Below are 25,762 nucleotides of genomic sequence, written 5' to 3'. Positions count from 1 at the left end.
TCTAATCTTTATTATTTCCTTTTTCTGCTAATTTTGGGCTTAGTTTGTTCTTCTTTTACTAGTAACTTGATGTGTAAATTTAGATTATTTCTCTGAGGTCTTTCTTTTTTCTTCATGTAGACATTTATTGCCATAAACTTCTCTTTAAAGCTGCATTCCATAAGTTTTGATATGTGGTGTTTCCATTTTCATTTGTCTCAAGATACTTTTTGATGTCTCCTTTGATTTCTTCTTTGGCTTATTGGTTGTTCAAGAGTATATTATTTAATTTGTACATATCTCTGAATTTCCCAGTTTTCCTTTTAGGCTACCATTGTAGTCAGAGCAACCCTTGATATGATTTCAGTACTCTTAAATTTGTTAAGGTTTGTTTGGTAGCCCAACATATGATCCTTTTTTTTTTTTTTTCCGCTTCTATTTTTGGGGTCATCTCCAAAAAATGGTTGACAAATCTAGCATTATGAAGCTTTTTACATAAGTGTTTCTTTTAAGATTTTTAGTTTTAGCTCTTACTGTTAGGTCTTTGATCCATTTTGAGTTAGTTTTTATATATGGTGTTTGGTGAAGATCCACTTCATTCTTTTATGTGGATATCCAGTTTTCCCATTTTTGTTGAAAAGACTGCCTTACTGTATAGTTTTGACACTCATGGAAAATCATTTTATCACATATGCAGTAATTTGTTTCTGGGCTCACTATCCTATTCCTTTGGTTTATATGTCTGTCTTTATGCCAGTAACATACAATTGCAATTGCTAGAGCTGTAGTAAAAGACGCTTACTCCTTGGAAGGAAAGTTATGACCAGCCTAGACAGCATATCAAAAAGCAGAGACATTACTTTGCCAACAAAGGTCCGTCTAGTCAAGGCTATGGTTTTTCCAGTGGTCATGTATGGATGTGAGAGTTGGACTGTGAAGAAAGCTGAGCGCTGAAGAATTGATGCTTTTGAACTGTGGTGTTGGAGAAGACTCATGAGAGTCCCTTGGACTGCAAGGAGATCCAACCAGTCCATTCTAAATGAGATCAATCCTGGGTGTTCATTGGAAGGACTGATGCTGAAGCTGAAACTCCAATACTTTGGCCACCTCATGTGAAGAGTTGACTCATTGGAAAAGACCCTGATGCTGGGAGGGACTGGGGGCAGGAGGAGAAGGGGACGACAGAGGATGAGATGGCTGGATGGCATCACCGACTTGATGGACATGAGTTTGAATAGACTCCAGGAGTTGGTGATGGACAGGGAGGCCTGGCATGCTGCGATTCATGGGGTCGCAAAGAGTCAGACACGACTGAGCAACTGAACTGACTGACAGCTGTGTAATAAGTTCAAAATATAAAAAGTATGAGCCTGCCATTCTCGTTCATCTTTTTCAATATTATTTTCACTGTTTGGGGTCCCTTGATGTTTCATGTCAATTTTAGGATAAAATTTTCTTCTTCTGCCCACGAAAGTTAGAATTTTGATAGGGGTTATATTAAATTTGTAGATCACTTTGGTTTGTATTGAAATTTTAACAATATTAAATCTTCTAATACATGAAAATAGGATGTTCTTTTACTTATGTCTTTAGTTTCTTTCAGCAATTTAAAAAGTATTTATTTATATTCATTTATTTGGCTGCACTGGGTCTTAGTTGCAATTTATGGGATCTAGAAATAAGGTATGGGGTTTGTTTCTTCTTGTGAGCATGAATTCTCTCCTGATTCAAATGAGAAGGTTGTACAAGATGACCTTTAGTTCTCTTTCAGTTCTAAAGTTCTATGGTTCTAGAATGGTTTTTTAAAAAACTAGTTGGAAAAATAGTAGCAGGTGAAATGTGATCATTTTAATCAGTATCCATAAATATTTCATAAATTTATAGCTTTAAACCTTGTTTCACAGATTTTTGTTACACTAAACCACATTTATTGAAGAATAAGTATTTCTCTACACTTTCTGCATTTTAATTTTCTTTTACCTCTCATTAAGCACTCACTCTCTTTTTTTGGTAAATAGGCTGCCTCTAAGAATCAGACTTCACTCTTGGGAGAGCCACCAAAAGAAATCCGGCTCAGTAAAAACCCATACTTGAACCTGGCAAGTGTGTTGCCCAGTGTGTGCCTATCATGTAAGTGAGACGCTCACTAGTATTTTGGAGTTCTGTTGAATACTTTTCATGATGAGTTTTACTTCAATTTTTTAATTTAATGAAAGCGAATATTGCCTGTTGACCAGCTGAAGTCTGAGTTATGACCTTAGTCCTTTAATTGAAAGAATAATTAAAACTTTTGAAGTGCATTCTATTTTATTTAAGGAAAACATCTTTCATAATATTTTCTTAAGCATATGTATATTGAATTGCTATGAATTATAATGGAATCATGATTGAAAATAATTGGATAAAGGAATTATTTGGCAGTGCTATAATTCTTTATAATACGTATAGAATTATATTTCTAAAATATGAAGTTCAGTCTTCTATATTATCTAATATATTGAGAGTATTTGCCGAATACCCCCAATATATTAGTTACTAATAATCAACAGAAGTGGAATTCTCATTTACATTTTTAGAGGACCTCCTCATGCCTTCAATTAGTAAATTAAAACTATTAATTCAAATATTGTTTTAAGAAAAAAATCACAAATGTGTTGTTTTCTAGGCACTAAGATATTCACTGCAGCATTGGTTTTCAATAGTGAAAAATTAGAAAGTGCCTTAATGGTCATCAATAGGGGAATGATTAAATAGTTTGTCATAAAGTGAAATATATAATTGAGGAAGCACTACATATGTTAATATTAAATGATCTCTAAAGCAAATTATTAAAAGACAAGAAGCAAATGTGTTCATAGGGGACTGATTAAATAGTTTGTCATAAAGTGAAAAATATAGTTGAGGAAACACTACATATACTAATATTAAATGATCTCTAAAGCAAATTGTTAAAGACAAGAAGCAAATGTATTCATAGATTGATTCCATTTATGTTTATTTAAAGCTATGTATTCTTCTATGTATGCATGTCCTTGAATGTGTAAATGCATCAAGTTAAATCTGTGAAAATACTAAGCTGTTACCTCTGGGAAAAAGAATAAAATTGAATGAAAAGAGATGAAAGATGAATTTTGTTTTTAATATACATTCTTTGTACTTTATGAAGTATCCTCTTGAATGTAAGCATTAATTTTTAATTTTTTTGAGCCAGAAAAAATTTAATGTGCTTCTGGTATGAAAGAAAGAAAGTGTTAGTCACTCAGTCAGGTCTGAGTCTTTGTGACCCCGTAGTCTGTAGCCCACCAGCCGCCTCTATCCTTGGGATTTCCCAGGCAAGAATACTGGAGTGAATTGACATTCCTTTCCCCAGGGTATCTTCTCAGCCTAGGGATTGAACCCTGGTCTCCTGCATGGCGGGCAGATTCTTTATCATCTGAGCCACCAAGAAAGTAGGCTTCTGGCATGCCTACTCTGTTTTTATCTGGTCTAAAATTTGATGGCTGCAACTGTTACATTAATAAGAATGGTTAATTTACATTTTGAATGCATTGCTTTAGAGATTAGACGTATACTTTTTAAATGTTTCCATCAAGATTATTACCCATAGAGCAGGTTTCCATTTTTAGTTGTTTTAAACAAGCTAGATAATATCATATACTGTATATGTATATATTTTCCCCTAGGAATAACAAAGGGCTTCCCAGGTGGCACTAGTGGTAAAGAACCTGCCTGCCAATGCAGGTTAGATGGAAGAGATGCGAGTTCGACCCTGGATCGGGAAGATTCCCTGGAGGAGGAAACGGCAGCCCACTCAAGTATTCTTGCCTGGAGAATCCCATAGACAGAGGAGCCTGGTGGACTGCAGTCCTTAGGGTCACACAGAGTCAGACACAACTGAAGTGACTTAGCACATGCACACAAGAATAATAAATGTAGATCTTTACTGGCGAGCTAAAATTTCTGTTCTATTTGAGAATATGCTGAATTAATGGGTTTTGTACTCTGTAATTTATAAGAAAACAAGCTAACTAAAATTTATATATTGATTTTGCCTTAAGCCCCTGCAAATAAAACCACTGTACAGAAGACTGGAATTGCAAGCAACCTTCTGGATACAATCTCTCAGGGAAATGAATCACAACACACATTGGAGAAGTGCATTGCTTATTCTCAACCTTTTGGTGATTATGCACAGGTACATCATTCTCAGGTTTTGATGATATATAGAAAAATTGCTTCAACTATATATTGAATTCACTGTATATGAAACTGTGATTCTTGTAATGTCATAAGGCAGTAGAATTGCACTGATCTATACAATATTTCTTGCCCACTGTATGCAGTTTTAGGACATGTTTAGAAGATTGCTAAGTATGATTTTGCCCTAGGTATTTGTTCACATTGTTTACACTAGTGGACAGCAAACTGCAGAGCAAATCCAGCCCACAATCACAACGTGTTTTTTTAAAATAAAGTTTTATTGGGATACATCCACATCCATTTACTTGCATGTTGTCTATGATGCTGTTGTGCTACAATGTCAGAGTTGAGTAGTTATAGCAGAGACTATGTGGCCCACAAGATTAGATATTTACTGTCTGGCTCTTTACAGAAAAATTCTGCTCACCTCTGGTTTATACCAGTGTAGCCCTGACTAAGAAGCCTAAGGAAATATCTCTGTTCTTATTCACTGCTTATGGGTATGGATACATGATCGTGACTAGCACTATTAAGACTATTAAATGACTATGACTAGCACTATTTTGACTATTAAAACAGTCAAAAACATTAAAATATTACATTCAAAAGACACACTGTGTCATTACTTAAATATGTTTATTTTTCCTTTCGGGCTTTTCTCCTTCAGCTTATTCCTAGTGGTTTAACACCGAGAATGTGTATCATGTTAGTAGTATATGACCTTATGTAATAACGAGAGTCTTAAAACTAACACTTCTGATTCTTTCTTGTTTCTCATAGCAGTTACCTTCTCAGCTCTCTCCTGTCTATGAAAGCAATACTTACACTTTGCTTTCTTTAGAGCAACTGTGTTGGCTTTACCTTTCTCTAAACACTTAGAATAGAAAACCTGTACAAATTCATTTAGAACAATTGATGCCTGATTATGCTTTTTTGATAGGATACTAGAAACACAGGTCAAATGAATTCTGTAGAAATAGTGAAGCTGGATATAATAAAGTCTCATATATGCTTGTGGAAAAGATAGAGAAATATGAATCGGAAGATGATGCAATTAGATGGCAACATACCTATATTTAAGGAACAATAATGAATTGATGCAGTCTGGAATGCATCCTCTTCTGTGTTTCATAAGGCTTCATCTTTGTTCCCTTACTTGTTAATGTTTTAAGTAATGCTTAGGTAAGGATATTAATTGTATGCTGATTATATTTACAAGTGACAAAGGCAAGAAATCATCAGAGGTGTGTAAAATCATCTATGAATAATTTATAGTTTTGAAAATTAGAAATAACCTAAAATCCCAATAGTCTGTAGACTGAAGAAAAAAATTTGTATATTAAAAATCATGTAAAACTATATATAAATGCATGATAAATTTTCATAATCTATTAATCTTTAAAAATTATAAAATATAGTCCTATGCAATTTTGTTTGGTTTTTTTATAAGGAACAAAATTTACTTTAATAAACAAGAAGCAGCACAATAAGTTTTTTAAAATTTAGTTGAATGTGTGATTTAAGCTTTGAAAGTTATTTTTCATGTTTACCTTTTCATTTATTTCAGTTTTGAAACCTGTGTTGCTTTTCTAAATAGCAGTTTTGCTTGTTAGATTATTGTGGTTTATTGTCCACTTATATCCATAGAAAGAAAGACCTTTCCCATTTACTCACGGAGAAATTCTGTGACAAAGATGCCTCTGTGTTGCCTGCCTTCCTCCACCCTGTGCACTTGCTTAACCAGAGAAACTGTGGAGATGTGGATCCTGCCTGGATTCAGTGTCTCATGCTTGTTCATAGAGTGAGATTTGTTCTCTCTCCTTGTGTTCCTTCATCCTTATAACCGAAACTTAATTAAATGTTACTAATTGAATAGCTAGTAAACGATGGTCATTTTTTAAAATTTATTTTTCAGTTGGAGGAAAATTGCTTTACAATACTGTGTTGGTTTCTGCCATATAACAAACAACATGAATCGGCCACAATTCTACATATATCCCCTCCTTCTAGAGCTTCCCTCCACTCCCCCATCTCACCCCTTTAGGTCTTTAGCGAGCATCAGGCTGGGCTCGCTGTGTTACAAAGCAACTTCTCACCAGCCATCTGTTTTACACATGATAGTGGATAGATGTCAATGCTACTTTCTCCATAAATCCTGCTGTCTCCTTCCACAACTGTATCCACAAGTCCATTCTTTACATCTGTCTCCATTCCTTCCCTGCAAATAGATTCATCAGTACCATTTTTCTAGATTCCATATATATGCGTTAGTCTATGATACTTGTTTTTCTCTTTATGACTTCACTGTATAACAGGCTCTAGGTTAATCTACCTCAGTAGAACTGACTCAAATGCATCTTTTTTATGGCTGAGTAATAGTCCATCGTGTATATGTACCACATCTTCTTTATCCATTCGTCTGTCAAGGGACGTCTAGGTTGCTTCCATGTCTTGGCTATTGTAAATAGGGCTGCATGAACATTGGAGTACGTGTATCCTTTAGAATTGTGGCCTTTCCGGGGTATATGCCCAGTAGTGGGATCGCTGGGTCATGTGGTAGATTTATGCCTGCGTTTTTGGGTATTCTCCATCCTGTTCTTCATAATGGTTGTGTCAGTTTGCATTCCCACCAACAGTGTAGGAGGATTCCCTTTTCTCCACATCCTCTCCAGCATTTATTGTTCGTAGATTTTTTTAATGATGGCCATTCTGACTGGTGTGAGGTGATACCTCATTGTAGTTTTGATTTGCATTTCTTAATAATAAAAGATGGTCATGTTTTAGGAATTCCCTGTTTTCACTGTTTGAATGGAGGAAAAGGTCCAAGGGAAAGAAACCAAGGTTTGCTTTTAACATTTACTATATGCTTTGAAATATAAACATTTAATCTTTTTAATGACCTTGTGATTTCTAAATGACCACTTTCATAATATAAATGGAAAAGCATAAAAGGGTAAATCATCTTTCAAGTTTATGCAGCTAGTAAAGGATTTCTCTGGTTCCAAAATCCTCATTATTTTCATTATACTATGGAAAATCTTATTCAGGCATGGAAGTAGTGTCATATAGAAACTGTTTGACTGTTGGCTTTGTACTGGCAGCTGTGCATAAGGAGTAGGAGAGATAACTATGTCGAGATATATGTGGCTATAATAATTTTTATTTCTGATAAAGCTATCACATTTAAAGAGATGACTGTGTCAAGATACATATGGCTATAATAATCTTTATTTCCAATAAAACTATCACACTTAAAAATTATAATTGAAATTCTAGTATTGGTGAAGTTACTTGTATCAGATTATCCTTCTTGCAGATATTAAAATTGTATCAAATATGAAACAAAAATATTTGAAGGCTCTGAAGAATAACCAAAAGCAGGCAGAAACTGAAGGAGAGCTGTTCCTTGAAAGAGGAAAACAGTGTTGGATGGGATTTATGTTTCTGTGACTTTTTGCCTAGTACCACCCCACCTTAACTGCCAGTGTGTACAGAAATAGACAGCCTTACCAGCTTATGGAGTCAGAGAACAAAGTTCAAGACTGTTAGCAAGGCTGGAAAGTAAGGGGGAAATCGCAGAAAAATCTCTGTGTAAATTCAGCCCAAATACACTTGAGTGACTCCTGGACTTTGTGTGGGGGAGACTCCAGGGGACCTTGTAGCAAACAACAGATGGAAGGCTAAAGAGCTGTGAAAAGATGTAACTCCTTTCCAGAACAGAGGAGGTGATTTGAAGTTTGAGTTCATAAAAGATGACTCTTTCTCAACCCAGATGTAAAGAACAGACTTTTGGACTCTGTGGGAGAACGCAAGGGTGGGATGATTTGAGAGAATAGCACTGAAACATGTATATTATCATATGTGAAACAGATCGCCAGTCCAGGTTCAATGCATGAGACAGGGTGCTCAGGGCTGGTGCACTGGGATGACCCCGAGGGATGGGATGGGAAGGGGGGTGGGAGGGAGGGTCATGATGGGGAACACATCTACACCCATGGCGGATTCATGTCAGTGTATGACAGAAACCACTACAATATTATGAAGTAATTAGCCTCCAATTAAAATAAATAAATATAATGTTAAAAAGTTGACTTTCTCAATAAAATTAGCAACCTTCAGAGGAAGATTATATAATGCATAATATCTACAAGTATATCATCCACAATATTTAATAACCAAAAATAATTAGAAAGTTGAAAAAACAAGAAAACATGACCCATGATTAGGGGGATAAGCAATTAATAGAAACTGACCCCAAGATGACCCAGAAGTTAGTGTTAGTAGTAAAGACTAACTTAAAACAACTATAATAAACAGGACTTTGAGAAGGAAATGGCAACCCATTCCAGTATTCTTGCTTGGGAAATCCCATGGATAGAGGAGCCTGGCGGGCTACAGTGCATGGGTCGTCAAAGAGTCAAACATGACTTAGTGGCTAACAAAAAGCAACCATCTTATGAGCAAATGCACACCCACATTGGATCCTTATGTTTTGCAAGATTTATCTCTTGAACAGTGTACAAGTTAATCCTTTTTGAGCTTTTTTTTTTCCATTCTTTATTGTGGTGTTTAATAAGATTTTGTTTTTGCAAAATTAAAAACAACAGGACTTAAGGGGAACAGGTAAAAATGAACAGATGGAGAATTTCAGGAAGAAATATAAACTTAAACAATAGAAACTCTAGAACTAAAAAGTACAGTATCCACCAAAAAAAATGTACACTGTATAGGCTTAGCAGAAGTTTGGAGGAAGGAAAAAAAAGGTTCAATTAAGATAAAGACAAATCAAAAGAAAGTTCAGTTTGAAGAACAGAGAGAAAGAGGATGAAAACCAAATCCTCAGGGACCTAAGGGACAATATAAATAAGTGTAAAGGACAATCTAAAATAAGTGTAATTGAGTCCCAGAAGGAGAGAAGAAAGATAATTGGGCATATAATATTTGAAAAAATAATGCTAAAAAATTTCTCACTTTCAGGTTTTAAAAAAATACAGATTTAACAGAGGCAGAGACCTCCCTGCAAAGCAGAATAAGTGAAAACAAAAAATCAATATTATGTTGGTGTATCAGATAATATACTGAAAACCAAAGTTATAAATAAATTATCTTGAAAGCAACCAGATAAAAATAATACATTTTAAGACAGTTTCTCAGCTTTGGCTGGCCCTATTGACATTCTGAGCTGGATAATTCTTTGTTTCCGTGGGGCTATACCATATGTTGTAGGATGTTTAAGCAGCATCTTTGTCCTCTAACCACTAGATTGCCCCTCATTGGTTATAATTCTGATTCAACAACTGAAAAGTATATGGGTAGGACTTCTCTTGTAGCTCAGTCAGTAAAGAATCTGCCTGCAGTGCAAGAGACCCGGGTTTGATTCCTGGGTTGGGAAGATCCCCTGGAGAAGGAAATGGTAACCCACTCCGGTATTCTCAGCTAGACGATACCATGGACAGAGGGGCCGGGCAGTCCGTGGAGTCGCAGCAGTCAGACACGCCTTAGTGACTAAACCACCACCAAATATGTGGGTAAAGAAAAAAGACTATATACTTTATTTAAGTTAATTAAAAACAAAATCGTAACATTGCATGGTGGGGCTTGTATGTAGATACAACATATTTGATAACAGTACTACAAAGGATAATATGAGAGGTGAGTGAAATTGTTTACAGGGTAATTATATTTTACCTGAAGTAGAAAAATATTAACTCTACAGTAGAGTATGGTAAGTTAATGAATGTATATTGTAATCTATAGAGCAAACATTTAAAAATTCAAAAAGTATAGCTAAAATGTCAACAGTTGAGTTATAATGGAATTCTAAGAACATTTGATTAAGCCAAAAAAAAAAATGTCAGGAAAGGAAAAAAAAAAACCAGGATGAATAGAAAACAAATAGCTAAGTGGTAAACCTTGAATGAATGATAATAATAGTTAAATAAAAATTGACTGCACGCTCCAATTAAAGTAAAGAGATCGTCAGAACAGGCAAGACTGTGTACTTTTTAGTAATTTTATTTGCTTCTATTTTTGGCTGTGCTGGGTCTTCATTGCTGTGTGGGCTCTCCTCTAGTTGCAGCGCGCAGGCTTCCCATTGAGGTGCCTTCTCTTGTTGCGGAGCACGGGAGGCTTAGGGCACATGGACTTCAGCAGTTGCAGCATGTGGATCGTGGTCGACTCCCTGGCTGTAGAACACAGGCTTACCAGTTGTGGTCCATGGGCTTAGTTGCACCGCAGCATGTGGCATCTTCTCAGATCAGGGATTGAACCCACGTCTCCTACAGTGGCAGACGGACTCTTTACCTTTGAGCCGCCAGAGAAACCCAAGACTGTACACTTTTACCACTTCTATTCAACAGTATAAACTTGGAGGTTTTAGTCAATGAAACAATTTTAAAAATATGTGAAAAAGGAAAGGAAAGAAAAGTAAAAATGTCTTTCTTTGTATATGACGTGACTGTTTACATGAAAAATCCCTAAGAAGCTAAAAAGCAACCACTACATATAATAAGTAAACTTTTCAAAGTTACAAGGTAAAAGGACAGTTTGCAAAAATGACCTGTATTTCTGTGTACTAGCAGAAACAATTGGAAAATAAAGTTTTAAAAAAATTTCCATTTATAATAGCACCAAACATGAAATATATAATAATAAATTAAGAGAATATTTGTAAAGTCTGCAACAATAACTAGAGAACAGTGCTGAGAGAAAGTAAAGAAGATGCCTATGAATGGAGTGCTATACCATATTCATGAATTGGAAGACTTACTATTGGTATGATATCAGTTCTTCCTCCCAAACTAATCTGTAGATTCAGTATAATCCCAACCAGTTTTCCAGCAGCCTTTTTCTAAAATAGAAATTGAAAAACTGATTTTAAAAATTTCTATCAAAATGCAAAGGAATTATTCTACTAAAAACAATCTTAAAATTTGACGACTTATACATGATTTCAAGATTTATTATAAAGTCATAGTAATTAAGACAGTATGATGTTGGCATAATGATAGGGACAAGTGGATCTGTAGAATAAGATAGACCCATACTTAAATGGTAATTTGATTTGGGACAAAAATTTTAAAATAATCCAATATGTAAAAAATAGAAATAGTGTTAGTACTGCTGACTATCAGTACTGGAAAACATGACTCTTGACTCTTGCCTCATAGTCTAAAATTAATTTGCAATGTATCATAGGCCTACATGGAAAATCTAAGCCATAGATAATATCAACTAAAGTTCCTTAATAAGTACCTCCAAACAGTGTCTCGTCCATAAAAGCATCAATAATCCTGGAAGGGAAAAAAAAAAAATCCTGGAAGAAATAATCAGAATAAACTTTTTTAGAACTCTGGATGTTAACTAAAGGCGTGAGGCAACTGGGGGAGTATTTATTCAAGAAATATATTTAAATATTGGCAAGAACAGTCTTACCAATATTTTTTATGGTCTCTCAGCCAATCCAATTCCTGTTTTCCTATCTCTTTCCAACAGCCCATGATCATAATAAAAATCAGGAAGCTGGTAGCCACCAGAATGGGCATGGAAGGGTTGAAACCACAAAGCTTCATTTCCAGAGACCTACTGTTTGACCCACCTGCAGTTTCCCTGGAGGGACCGACCGCACTTGCAAGGTTGTTTTCATGGATTTGACTCAAGTTTGCCCATGTGAAAAGCTTTTCCTCAGGGGAATTTGTTGAAAACATCCAGGGGAAATTTTTTAACTTTGTGGTTGCCTGAGGTGGTAGATAATATTTGAGGCAAGAAATAGGCTAACCAAAAAGCATTAAAGGAACAAAATTGGGGTATTAGATATCCACAGGGCCTTTGGAAAGCTCTGACATACTCCTGGGAATCTTACAAGGCCATGCACACACACAGGATTGTTCATGTACTTGGAAAGAACTCAAGAAGGCCCTCAGCTCTCACTTGTAGAAAGTGAAGGCTAAGGCAGAGTTGTCAGCTACTTGACTGAGTGTTGAAAGCATGGCCCAACACAAACACAGGGCGGAGTCCAGGGGACTCATTGGTTGTAGGTGTTAAGTCAAGCATTAGTTAATGGAGTCGTCTTCTTTTACTACTCAACAAAGGACACACAGTTTACAGAATTATTTCAGAAAAGTCAGTAAAGTAACAGCAATAACAAATTTTGAAGGAGAGTGTAAACTGATTTCCAGAGTTGCCACATTATATCCTTTTTTCAGTAGCAAAATCATGAAACAAGCTAAGGAATGAGGTGTGGCTCATAAACAGGGGAAAAGGCAACTAATGGAAACTGTCTCTAAGGAAGCCCAAAGGTTAGACTTGCTAGAAAAAAAAGACTTAAATCACTTAATGTAAATATGTGCAAAAAATGGAAGAAAACCATATCTAAAGAACTGAAAAAAAGTATGAGAACAGTGTCTCATCAGATAAAAAAAGATAAATATGGCAACAGAACTTATAAAGGACCAAACAAGAATTCTGAATTTGAAGAGTATAATAATTGAAAAGAAAAATTCACTAGGGCAAAAGAGCAGGTTTGAGTAGGCAGAAGAAATAACCAACACGTTTGGAAGACAGGTCAATTGACATTATCCAGTTTGAAGCATGGAAAGAATAAAGAATGGAGAAAAGTGAACTATAACAAATGTTGAAGTGAAAGTCACTTAGTCGTGTCTGACTCTTTGTGACCCCAATACAGTCCATGGAATTCTCTAGGCCAGAATGCTGGAGTGGTTAGCCTTTTCCTTTCCTGGAGGATCTTCCCAAACAAGGGATCGAACCCAGATCTCATTCATTGCTGGCGGAGTCTTTACCAGCTGAGCCACAAGGGAAGCCCAAGAATATTGGAGTAGGTAGCCTATCCCTTCTCCAGCGGATCTTCCTGACCTCAGAATTAAACCGGGATCTCCTGTATTCCAGGCGGATTCTTTACCAACTGAGCTATCAGGGAAGCCCAACAAGTGTTGAAGATGGAGAGAAATTAGTTCCCCCATAGTTCTTCAGCACTCTGTCTACCAGATCTAATCTCTTGAATCAACAAATATTGGACCCTAATTTTAAAACTCAAGCCTTAACTGTACTAAACAGAGGAAAGAATTTCCATGTATTATTTTAGAGATTTTAAAATTATCTCATGATAAATGAATTAATTATTCCAGATCTAGTTAAGTAGAAAGCAGTTTAAAATGGGCCACCCCTCCCAGTTCTATAGTTAATCATAGTAATTAATGAGTATTACCACTGAGCTGCAGTTATCCATTTTATCAAGAATTACATTTCTTAACTGTTTGCACTGTTGTTGAGAAAATCAGAAATAGATGTAGTTTAAAAATTTGTTTTGCACACTATCACAGTGATAATAGCATTATAGTCAGCTGTATATTCCTGTTAGTTTGAATGTACCAGTGGAGTTTGGAAAGTCAGGTTCTGAGGTGGAGATAAATAGGTATATCTGTGTCAGACAGTTGAAAGGAGCTACTGTAAAGGAGAAGCCTTTGAGCTAATTTATTAAATATTTTTTAAACACCTAAATCTAATATCTAATTATAATCTGTAAAAAATAAGACATTAGTAATACAGGTAATGTTTCTCTTAAGCAGCTTTTGTTTGACATAGTCATTAGTTCTAATAACATAAAAAATAACTATTCTATGCAAACCATCCAATCCCAAATCTGTGAAAGTGAAAGTGAAGTTGCTCAGTCGTGTCCGACTCTTTGCGACCCCGTGGACTATAGCCCACCGGGCTCCTCCGTCCATGGGATTTTCCAGGCAAGAGTACTGGAGTGGGTTGCCATTTCCTTCTCCAGGGGATCTTCCTGACCCAGGGATCGAACCCAGGTCTCCCACATTGCAGGCAGACGCTTTAACCTCTGAGCCAACAGGGAAGCCAATATCTGATTATAATCTGTAAAAAATAAGACAGTAATACAGGTAATGTTTCTCTTAAGCAGCTTTTGTTTGACATAGTCATTAGTTCTAATAACATAAAAAAAATAACTATTTCATGTCTTTCTAAGTTGTGGTTTTGGGTTCTCATTTGATACTTGCCATGCTGGTGTGCCCTGAGTTAGGATGGCACCATTTACTTACACGTTGTAATCTCCTGTTGCCCTTGGTTACAGGGATCTTTCTGCCAGGAATCTGACCGCCTGTTGTAGGGAATCCACTACAGAATTTATGATGAGATGGTGTGATGAGGAAAGAGGGAACAAAAACAAAAAAATGAGCAAAAAGGCCTGGCGATGTTTCGTCCTTTCACGTAGAGCCTAATGCTGCCCCCTCATGGGCAGATAATGCAGAGACTTGACAAAACGTGTTTTGTGCAATGTGATAGGTCAGAATTGTGTGACAAAAACTAACAATATGAAGTATTTTTAAAAACCTCAACCTACTTTAAACAGAAATTACTGAAGCACAGATTATATTAGCCCTAGATAGTAACTTGGCTGCTGCTGCTAGGTCGCTTCAGTCGTGTCCGACTCTGTGGGCGGCAGCCCACCAGGCTCCGCCCTCCCTGGGATTCTCCAGGCAAGAGCACTGGAGTGGGTTGCCATTTCCTTCTCAAGTAACTTGGAAAGTACATTAAAAAATGATTTTTGCTAAAAGCTAGAATTAAGGAAAGCAAGTTGTTGAAATGTAAAGTTACTATCATCACTTTAAAATCTTTTTTTATAAAACAAATCAGCCTTTTAAGTGTTTGAAAAAGTCAACAAAAGAAGAGTATACAGTATGAATAAATCTCAAGAGAGGTTTGAATTGATATTCTATATGTTAGTCTAAATTTTTAAGGGATTTTAATGTTGTCTTTTGGTTTTTAAAAATACTATTTAAATATACTTATATCTAAAATATATAACTTGTATAATTTGATATACTGAAACTGATTAGGTGATGATCAAATTTTGCTTCATTAAATATAGGTGAATTTAATTCAGACGTCCATTATATCTACTACTGTGGGCAAGAATCCCTTAGAAGAAATGGAGAAGTCCTCATAGTCCATAAGAGTCCGAAATGCAGTACTTGGGTGCAAACTCAAAAATGACAGAATGATCTCTGTTGGTTTCCAAGGCAAACCATTCAGTATCATAGTAATCCAAGTCTATGCCCCAGCCACTAATGGCGAAGAAACTGAAGTTGAACGGTTCTGTGAAGACCTACAAGACCTTCTAGAACTAACACCAAAAAAGATATCCTTTCTTCATAGGGGACTGTAATGTAAAACTAGTAGGTCAAGAGATACCTGGAGTAACAGGCAAGTTTGGCCTTGCAGTACAAAATGAAGCAGGGCAAAGGCTAACGAGTTTTGCCAAGAGAACGCACTGATCATGGCAAACACTGTCTTCCAACAACACAAGAGATGACTCTACACATGGACATCACCAGAATGGTCAATACTGAAATCAGATTGATTATATGCTTTGCAGTCAAAGATGGAGAAGCTCTATACCGTCAGCAAAAACAAGATCAGGAGCTGACTGTGGCTCAGATCATGAACTCCTTATTGCAACTTAAATTGAAGAAAGTAGGGGAAACCACTAGGCCATTCGGGTATGACCTGAATTAAATCCCTTATGATTATAAAGTGAAAGTGACAAATAGATTCAAGAGATTAGAGCTGATAGAGTGCCTGAAGAACTATGGATGGAGGTTCGTGACATTGTACCAGAGGCAGTGATCAAAACCATCCCCAAGAAGAAGAAATGCAAAAAGTCAAAATGGTTGTCTGAGGAGGCATTGCAAATAGCTGGGAAAAGAAGAGAAGCAAATAGCAAAGGTGAAAAGGAAAGATACATCCATCTGAATGCAGAGTTCCAAAGAATAGCAGACAGAGACAAGAAAGCCTTCCTAAGTGATCAATGCAAAGAAATAGAGAAAAACAATTAAATGGGAAAGACTAGAGATCTCTTCAGTGAAATTAGAGATACCAAGGGAACATTTCATGCAAAGACGGACCTAGTCAAGGACAGAAACGGTATGAAACTAACAGAAACAGAAGATATAAAGAAGAGGTAGCAAGAATACACAGAAGAAATATACAAAAGAGATATTAATGACCTAGATAACCATGATGATGTGATCACTCACCTAGAGCCAGACACCCTGGAGTGCAAAGTCAAGTGGGCCTTAGGAAGTATCACTACGAACAAAGCTAGTGGAGGTGATGGAATTTCAGCTGAGCTATTTCAAATCCTAAAAGATGATACTATTAAAGTGCCACACTCAATATGTCAGCAAATGTGGAAAACTCAGCAGCGGACATAGGACTGGAAAAGGTCAGTTTTCATTCCAGTCCCAAAGAAAGGCAATGCCAAAAAATGCTCAAATTGCTGCACAATTGCGCTCATCTCACACGCCAGCAAAGTAACGCTAAAAATTCTCCAAGCGAGGCTTCAACAGTACATGAACTGTGAACTTCCAGATATTCGAGCTAGATTTAGAAAAGGCAGAGGAACCAGATATCAAATTGCCAACATCTGTTGGATCATCGAGAAAGCAAGGAAATTCCAGAAAAACATCTGCTTCACTGACTACACTAAAGCCTTTGACTGTGTGGTTCACAACAAACTTGTGGAAAATTTTAAGAGAATGGAATACCAGACCACCTTACCTGTCTCCTGAGAAACCTGTATGCAGGTCAAGAAGCAACAGAACTGGACATGGATCAAGGACGGGTTCTAAATTGGGAGAGGAGTACAGTAAGGCTGTGTATCGTCACTCTGCTTATTTAATTTGTATGCAGAGTACATCAAGGGAAATGCTGGGGTGAATGAAGCACAAGCTGGAATCAAGATGGCAGGGAGAAATATCAATAACCAGATACACAGATGACACCACCCTTACGGCAGAAAGCGAAGAGGAACTAAAGAGTCTCTTAATGAAAGTGAAAGAGGAGAGGGAAAAAGTTTGCTTAAAACTCAAAAAACTAAGATCATGGCATCTGTTCCTGTCACTTCATGGCAAGTAGATGGGGAAACAGTGACAGGCTTTATTTTCTTGGGCTCCAAAATCACTGCAGATGATGACCACAGTCATGAAATAAAAGATGCTTGCTCCTTGGAAGAAAAGCTATGACCAACCCAGACAGCATATTAAAAAGCAGATAAATTTACTGACAGAGGTCTGTGCAGTCAAAGCTATGGTTTTTTCAGTAGTCATGTATGGATGTGAGAGTTGGACCATAAAGAAAGCTGAGTCCTGAAGAATTGATACTTTTGAAGTGTGGTGTTGGAGAAGACTTGAGAGTCCCTTGGACAGCAGGGAGATCAAACCAGACAATACTAAAGGAACTCAGTGGTAAATATTCTTTGGAAAGACTGAAGCTGGAGCTGAAGCTCCAATACTTTGACCACCTGATGGGAGGAACTGATGGAAAGGACCCTGATGCTGGGAAAGATTGAAGGCAAGAGGAGTAGGGGACGACAAGATAAGATGGTTGGATGGCTTCACCAATTCGATGGACATGAGTTTGAGCAGGCTCCTGGAGTTGGTGATGGACAGGGAAGCCAGCGTGCTGCTGTCCATGGGTTCGCAAAGAGCAGGACATGGCTGAGCAACTGAACTGAAATGTAGTATGGCACCTTTTTTGCTGCGTGTTGGCTTCTCGTTGTGGAGCCTGGGCTTCAGGCGGACGGGATTCAGTGGCTGCGACTCCCGGGCTCTAGAGCAGGCTCTGGGGTGGTGCATGGGCTTCGTTGCTCTGCAACATGTGGAATCTTCTGAACCAAGGATTGAACCTGTGTCTCCTGCATGGGCACGTGGATTCTCCACCTCTGAGGCACCAGGGAAGCCCTGGAGGATCAGTCTTCACATTCACAGTTAAGACTTAACATTACTCATAAAGAAAGGCAGGTAGCTGAGAGGCAAAAAAGTAACATGAAAATTGAACACATCTGTATATATATACAAGAAAGAAACATTTAATTGTTACTCTCAAGAGTCCCTTGGACAGCAAGGAGATCAAACCAGTCAATCCCAGAAGAAACCTGAATATTCATTGGAAGGACTGATGCTGAAGCTCCAATACTTTGGCCACCTCATGCGAAGAGCCGACTCATTGGAAAAGACTCTGATGCTGGGAAAGGTTGGAGGAGGAGGAGAAGGGGACAACAGAGGATGAGATGGTTGTATGGCATCACTGAGTCAATGGACATGAGTTTGAGCAAGCTCCAGAAGTTGATGATGAAGAGGGATGCCTGGCGTGAGGCAGTCCATGAGGTCACAAAGAGTCAGACACGACTGAGTGAGTCAACAACAGTGTCACAGCATGAAGCATGTTGGTTTTAAAACATTCTCCGACATAAATCACAGCAGGATCCTCTATGACCCACATCCCAGAATTTTAGAAATAAAAGCAAAAATAAACAAATGGGACCTAATGAAACTTAAAAGCTTTTGCACAACAAAGGAAACTATAAGCAAGATGAAAAGACAGCCCTCAGATTGGGAGAAAATAATAGCAAATGAAGCAACAGACAAAGGATTAATCTCAAAAATATACAAGCAACTCCTCCAGCTCAACTCCAGAAAAATAAATGACCCAATCAAAAAATGGGCCAAAGAACTAAACAGACATTTCTCCAAGGAAGACATACAGATGGCTAACAAACACATGAAAAGATGCTCAACATCACTCATTATCAGAGAAATGCAAATCAAAACCACAATGAGGTACCATTATATGCCAGTCAGGATGGCTGCTATCCAAAAGTCTACAAGCAATAAATGCTGGAGAGGGTGTGGAGAAAAGGGAATCCTCTTACACTGTTGGTGGGAATGCAAATTAGTACAGCCACTATGGAAAACAGTGTGGAGATTTCTTAAAAAACTGGAAGTAGAACTGCCATATGACCCAGCAATCCCACTTCTGGGCATACACACCGAGGAAACCAGATCTGAAAGAGACACGTGCACCCCAATGTTCATCGCAGCACTGTTTATAATAGCCAGGACATGGAAGCAACCCAGATGCCCATCAGCAGACGAATGGATGAGGAAGCTGTGGTACATATACACCATGGAATATTACTCAGCCACTAAAAAGAATTCATTTGAATCAGTTCTAATGAGATGGATGAAACTGGAGCCCATTATACAGAGCGAAGTAAGCCAGAAAGATAAAGACCATTACAGTATACTAACACATATATATGGACTTTAGAAAGATGGTAACGATAACCCTATATGCAAAACAGAAAAAGAGACTCAGATGTATAGAACAGACTTGTGGACTCTGTGGGAGAAGGCGAGGGCGGGATGTTTCAAGAGAACAGCATTGAAACATGTATATTATCTAGGGTGAAACAGATCACCAGCCCAGGTTGGGTGCATGAGACAAGTGCTCGGGCCTGGTGCACTGGGAAGACCCAGAGGGATCGGGTGGAGAGGGAGGTGGGAGGGGGGACCGGGATGGGGAATATATGTAAATCCATGGCTAATTCATTTCAATGTATGACAAAAACTACTGTAATGATGTAAAGTAATTAGCCTCCAACTAATAAAAATAAATGAAAAAAAAACATTTTTTAACAACTAAGAAAAGAATTACATTGTTTAAATAAAACTTTAGAAGTGAACTACATTAAATGCAGAGAAGATAATCCAATTAATTCTTATTTCTTTAGTTATGAAGTCTAAAAGCTGGACTGGAAACTATAAGAAGGGTTATTATGGGTATGACTCAGACCTTAGGGTGAACTAGTGCGATTGATCATTTCAGGTTTTCCATCCCATCTAGCTCCATTCAAGAGTCAAGACCTAGAAAAGATAAAGTGGGATAAAGGAGAAGGTGACACTGAGGAGTCCTATATAGAGGCAGAGTTTTCTGAAATCCAGTTTGATTTTTGTATTTTGGAAATTATGTGCTAAGTAGTTACATTTATTTAAGGAGAGCATTAATGGTAAAGAAGTATCTTTGATTCTGACTGTAATAGATGAGCCTAATCAAAATCACACTCAGCATTAACATATCCCAAAGGAATCTCCCTGAGGAATATTCAAGATTCCAGTTTCTCAAATTCTTTTGAGTACTTTTAAAATAAGCCTTTAGTTCAGTGATTGAAATGAGCTTAAAAATTGAGCTTAATATACATTGTAAGTATCAAACTTTGGCTGTCACATGGAAATAAAACAAGTTAGTCTATATTTACATGAAGATAAAAAGATTTAATAAGAGGAAGAAAATGAGATTTCTTTTTAAATCCAAAAATAGTAACTGCATAGTTACAGAATGGGGTTCATAGTAAATGTGTGCAAACTTTGGATTTTTAAAAATAAGGCAGATTAGAACAATGGTGAGAAGAGTAAAGTGAGAAAAATTGAGTTGGATTCAAAGCCCTAATATTGCATAATATGAGTAGTGAGTATTGTCGCACAGTATGTTCAACTTTTTGTGACCCCTTGGACTCCTCTGCCCATGGAATTCTGCAGGCAAGGATAGTGGAGTGGGTAGCAGTTCCCTTCTCCATGGGATCTTCCTGACCCAGGGATTGAATCTGGGTCTTCTGCCTTGCAGACAAATTCTTTACCATCTGAAGCACTTGGGAAGTCTTATGATTTTAGTCAAGTCACATCAGTTTTCTGAACTTTTGTTTTCTTATCTCTTCAATGGAGATAATAATTTCTTCCTTGTTTATTGCGCCAGTCAGTGATAACAGTGTAGGACATCATCAAATTACATGTTATCAATTCATACCTTTCCAAATGTACTATGGTTTGGCTGTTTTGTTGATCTGATTTCTGCCTGAATACTAGACATGCAGAACTAGAGTTATAGAGCTTCTCCCAATGTCTTTCTTTATTCTCTTCAAAGCATAAATGTCTGTTGAAATTGTTTTCTTCAGGTTTTCAAAGTATGCCACTTTGTTCTTTGTCGTCTATAAATTCCTTTGTAAATGCTAACCAAAAATTTGAATCACATGTGATCTGTGTTTGCTCACATGCATATATCTAAAAGCATGGACAAGTTCAGTGGCCTCCCGGAGAGACCTTCTAATGCCTGTCTCCTTCATTGCCACATTTTTTTTTTTATGAAGCTGCTTACTAACCTACAAATTCTAAGATCAAACATGTCATTCTGTGTTTGTGATTAATCGGTTATTAGCCTAGTGTTTCAGCCTGCCTGTGACTGGGCCAGCTTGCCTTTCCAACCTCATTTGCCACTGCTGTCTTCCGTGGACCAGCCACTGGTGTGTGAATTCGTGCATCTGCTTTGTCAGGTATCTCCTTTCTCCTAAAGTGGCCGTCCTGTGTCTCTTCCTCATATCTGACCTCACCTCCAGATCTTAACTCAGAGGCCATCTCATCTTGAAACCTTTGCCCATATTGCTCAACACCCCTACTCCCGTTTTCCCCTCTCTGAAGAAGCTTTGGCACTTCACCCCTGTTTCTCTTTTGTATGGTGGCATTGTCCTTTCAGAATTGTTTTGTGCTTTTCCTTTTATGTGTATACACACACACATACGCACACACACACATATAGTATTATTCTTATTTTTTTATTTGACTGTGCTGGGTCTTAGTTGCAGGATATGGGTGGGATCTTTGATCTTTGTTGTTGCATGTGGGATCCTTAGTGTGGCTTTCAAACTCTTTAGTTGCTACATGTCAGATCTAGTTCCCTGCCCAGGGTCTGAATCCAGGCCCCCTGCATTGGGAGTGTGGAGTCTTAGCCACTGGACCACCGGGGAAGTCCTTGTTTTGTGCTTTTCTTACTTCCCCTCCTCGGGTATGAGCTCTTGGAGGTTTCATTCATCTCAGTAACCCCATAAGACAGCCCAGTGCTCTCAACATTTAGTCCTTGAAGGAATAGATGTTTATATCCTGCAACTATGAAATAGAAAGAAAAGCAGATACTTGCTTGGTTTTATTTTCTCCTTTTGATGTTTCTTTGATACCAATATGTTTCTCCCAGAACACTGAACTTTGTTTCAAAAATCTTAATCAACAGCAACAAAAATCTTAACTATCATCATTTCCTATTTAATTCATCAGTTTTTACATTAGAAGATTGATATCTTTGATAGAGAGTATTAGAAGGATTATCTTTCTTCCCTTATCATATGGGCTACCATAACATTCATTTTCATTTCCTTTCTTACTTACAGTTTCCCATGTTGCCTGGTGAAGTTTTTGCTGAACTCATGCATCCCAGTAGGTTCTTTCTGTGAATGGTATAGCACGATTAGGAAATCATTTGAATGAAAGTATCTAATAAATTTCCTAACTGGTTTTTGAGAAGAGGATGGTATAGAAAGAGAGGAACACTCAGGTTGCTGTTATGCTTTATACTCGGACATGACACATGGATTACTAACTGCAGGAAGAATCAGGGAAGGGAGCTGAGAGTGTGAGATTTCCAGACTTCAGGACGAGGTATTTGTTGTTTCTCTCCCTTTTATCTTTGAAAATGGAGTCAGTTGAGTTAAACAGCATATAGCTTTTCAAAATCAAACTAGATGGACTGATCATTTATTAGAGGAAGAAGACTAATGAGAAAAAAAGAGTTCATTATACTGAAGCTAAGGGTGTGACAACGTTAGTGGCTGTGGTCCAAAATGCAGAAAGATCAGTAGACCAATAAAGGGATGAAAATAGAGAAGACAGCTGAAGAGGATGATGAAAAGGCATGATAGTGGAGAGAGAGGACTCGGAGGGAGGGACTCCAGCTAAGTAGGTAAGCAGGCAGTTTTGTTGCTGGCAGCCCTTATTGAGGTGGAATAGCTTTTTTTTTGTTGAGGTGCAGTTGATGTATAACAGTAGTTTCATGTGACAACATACTGGTTTGACTTTTGTATATTTTGTGAAATAATTACCACAGTAAGTCTTAACATCCATCACTGCACAGTAATTTTTTTTTCTCTTGTGATGAGAATTTTTAAGAGTAATTAACTCTCAGCAACTTTCAAATATACAATAAAGTATTATTAATTATAGTCACCTTGCTGTACATTATATTCACAGGTCTTGTTTATTTTGTAACTGGAAGTTTGTATATTTTGACCACTCTCCCCCATTTTGTCAATCCTTTAGTCTCCACCTCTGGCAATGACCGATCTGTCCTCTGTATCCATAAGTTAGGGTCAGTCTCTTTTGTAGTTGTTTGTTTTTTAGATTTCACATACAAGTGGGGGCATACAATATTTGTCTTTCTCTGACTTATTTCACTTAGCATAATGCCCTCGAGGCCCATACATTGTCATGAATGGCAGGGCTTTCTTTTCTGTGACTGAGCAATATTCCTGTGTGTGTATATCCCACGTTTTCTTTACCAGTCATCCATCAGTGAACACAAACTTGTCAAGTCAGGCTCCCCCCACCACCACCTTTGGACAAATACCCAGAAGTGGTATCTCTGGATCAAAGGGCAGTTCTTTTTTTTAAATTTTTTGAGGAATCTTCATAGTGTTATCCATAGTCACTTGTTGTTATTTCGTTGTTAAGTCATGTCCAGCTCTTTTGTGACCCCACAGACCCTGCTAGGTTCCTCTGTCTATGGAATTTCCCAAACAAAAATACTGGAATGGGTTGCCACTTCCTTCTCCAGGGGATCTGCCCAGCCCAGGGATCGAACGTGCGTATCCTGCATTGGCAGGCGGATGGGTTCTTTACCGCTGAGCCACCAGGGGAGTCCTCACAGCGGCCACACCAGTTTGTATCCCACCAGCGGTGTGTGTGGCCGCTGTCGTTCAGTCACTAAGTCATGTCTGACTCTGTGACCCCATGGACTGCAGACACGCCAGGCTTCCCTGTCCTTTATTATCTCTCAGAGCTCGTTCAGACTCATGTCCGTTGAGTCAGTGATGCCATCCAACAGTCTCATCCTCTGTTACCCACTTCTCCTGTCCTCAATCTTTCCAGGCATCAGGTCTTTTCCAGCAGTGTATGAGGGTTCCATTTTATCCATATCCTTGCCATCACTTGTTATTTCTTGACTTTTTTATAATAACCATTCTAACAAGAATGAGCTGATCTCTCACTGTGGTTTTGATGAGAACCACCCTAGTGATTAGTGGTGTTGGATATCTTTTAATGTGCCTAATGGCCATTTGTATGTCTTCTTTGGAAACTTGTCTATTTGGCTCCTCCACCCATTTTTTAATCTAGTTGTTTGTTTTCTAATATTGAGTTATATGAGTTCTTATATATTTTGGATTGTAACCTCTTGTCAGATATATTATTTGCAAGTATCTTCTCTTCTCCCATTCAGTAGGCTGTCTTTTCATTTTGTTAATGGCTTCCATTGCTGAACAGAGATTTTTAGTCTGATTTAGCCCCATTTATTTATTTTGGCTTTTATTTCCCTTTCCTGAAGAGACATATCCAGAAAGATATTGCTAAGAGCATAGTAATGTGTCAAAGAAAATACTACCTATGTTTCCTTCTAGGAGTTTTATGGTGTCAGGTCTTATAGTCAAGTCTTTAATGTGAATTGATTTTTGTGTATGGTGTGAGATAGAAACCTAGTTTCATTTTTGTTTGCATGTGGCTGTCGTTTTCTAACCATTTATTGAAGAGACTGTCTTTTCCCCATTGTATGTTCTTTTACCTTTGTTATAAATTAATTGTCCATATTTGTGCAGGTTTATTTCTGTGATTTCTATTCTGTTGCATTGATCTATGTATGTGGTTTTTTTTTTAATTACTATAGCTTTGTAATGCAGTTTGAAATGAGGGTGTGTGATACCTTCTGCTTTGTTCTTATTTCTCAGGATTGCTTTAGCTGTACAGAATCTTCTTATAGAATCTGTAAAGATTCTGAACAGATCTTTACAGAATCTGTTCCATGTAAATTTTAGAATTTTGTCTTCTATTTCTCTGAAAAGTATCCTTGGAATTTTGATAGGTATTGCATTGAATCTGTAGATTGCTTCAGATAACATGGACATTTTAACAACATTAATTCTTCCAATCCATGACGGTGGAATATCTTTCCATTTTTTGTGTCTTCTTCAGTTTCAACAACATCTTATAGTTTTCACTGTAGAGATCTTTCATCTCAATTGTACTTTATTCATTTTGTTGCATTTGTAAATGAGACTGTTTCTTTAATTTTCCTTTCTGTGAGCTCACTGTTAGCGATGTTGACTTTGTACTCTGCAACTTTACTCTATTCATTTATTATTTCTGAGTTTTTTGTGTGCGTGTGGTCTTTCAGGTTTTCTACATATACGATCATATCATCTGCAGGTAATTTTTTTGCATTTTTACTTCTTTCTTTCTGATTTGGATACCTTTATTTTTCCTTGCCTAAATGCTTTGGCTAGGTGTTCCAATAATATTTTGAAATAGAAGTGGTTAGGGTGGCCATCCTTGTCTTATTCCTGAGGGATAGATTAACTATATTTTTTTCATATATGGCCAGTATTATTCTGAGGTATTTATTTCTGTACACATTTTATTGAAAGTTTTTTTTTATCATAAATAGGTGTTAAATCTTGTCAGATGCTTTTTTCTCATCTATTGAGATGATTTTTGAATCTATGTTCTTCACAGATAATGGCTTTTAATTTTCTTTCTTTGTGTTGTCTGGTTTTGATAACAGGGTAATATTAACCTTGTAAAATAAGTTAGGAAGCACTTCTTCCTGTTTAGTATTT

General features: G+C 37.3%; 1 protein-coding gene and 1 long non-coding RNA gene across 3 annotated transcripts in view; one reads left to right on the top strand and one right to left on the bottom strand.

Annotated features, from left to right (window-relative positions):
- Positions 1-25,762, top strand: part of RAVER2 (ribonucleoprotein, PTB binding 2) — a 142,168-nt gene that overhangs the window by 96,992 nt on the left and 19,414 nt on the right. For both annotated transcript variants that reach the window (XM_070468033.1, XM_020877771.2), the window contains exons 10-11: positions 1,998-2,109; positions 4,038-4,174. In XM_070468033.1, the coding sequence (XP_070324134.1) occupies positions 1,998-2,109; positions 4,038-4,174 (249 nt within the window). The remainder of the gene's footprint in view (positions 1-1,997; positions 2,110-4,037; positions 4,175-25,762) is intronic.
- Positions 10,181-11,071, bottom strand: LOC139035219 (uncharacterized). Its single transcript, XR_011487838.1, has 2 exons — positions 10,949-11,071; positions 10,181-10,457 (listed from the first exon to the last, which is right to left on the bottom strand). It is a non-coding gene; the product is annotated as an uncharacterized lncRNA (long non-coding RNA).

The sequence above is a fragment of the Odocoileus virginianus genome, chromosome 5 (assembly GCF_023699985.2).
Source record: "Odocoileus virginianus isolate 20LAN1187 ecotype Illinois chromosome 5, Ovbor_1.2, whole genome shotgun sequence".
In the NCBI taxonomy this organism is placed as follows: Eukaryota; Metazoa; Chordata; class Mammalia; order Artiodactyla; family Cervidae; genus Odocoileus; species Odocoileus virginianus.
Note: the sequence above shows the minus strand (reverse complement) of the source record. Positions and strands in the feature narration are given on the sequence as shown.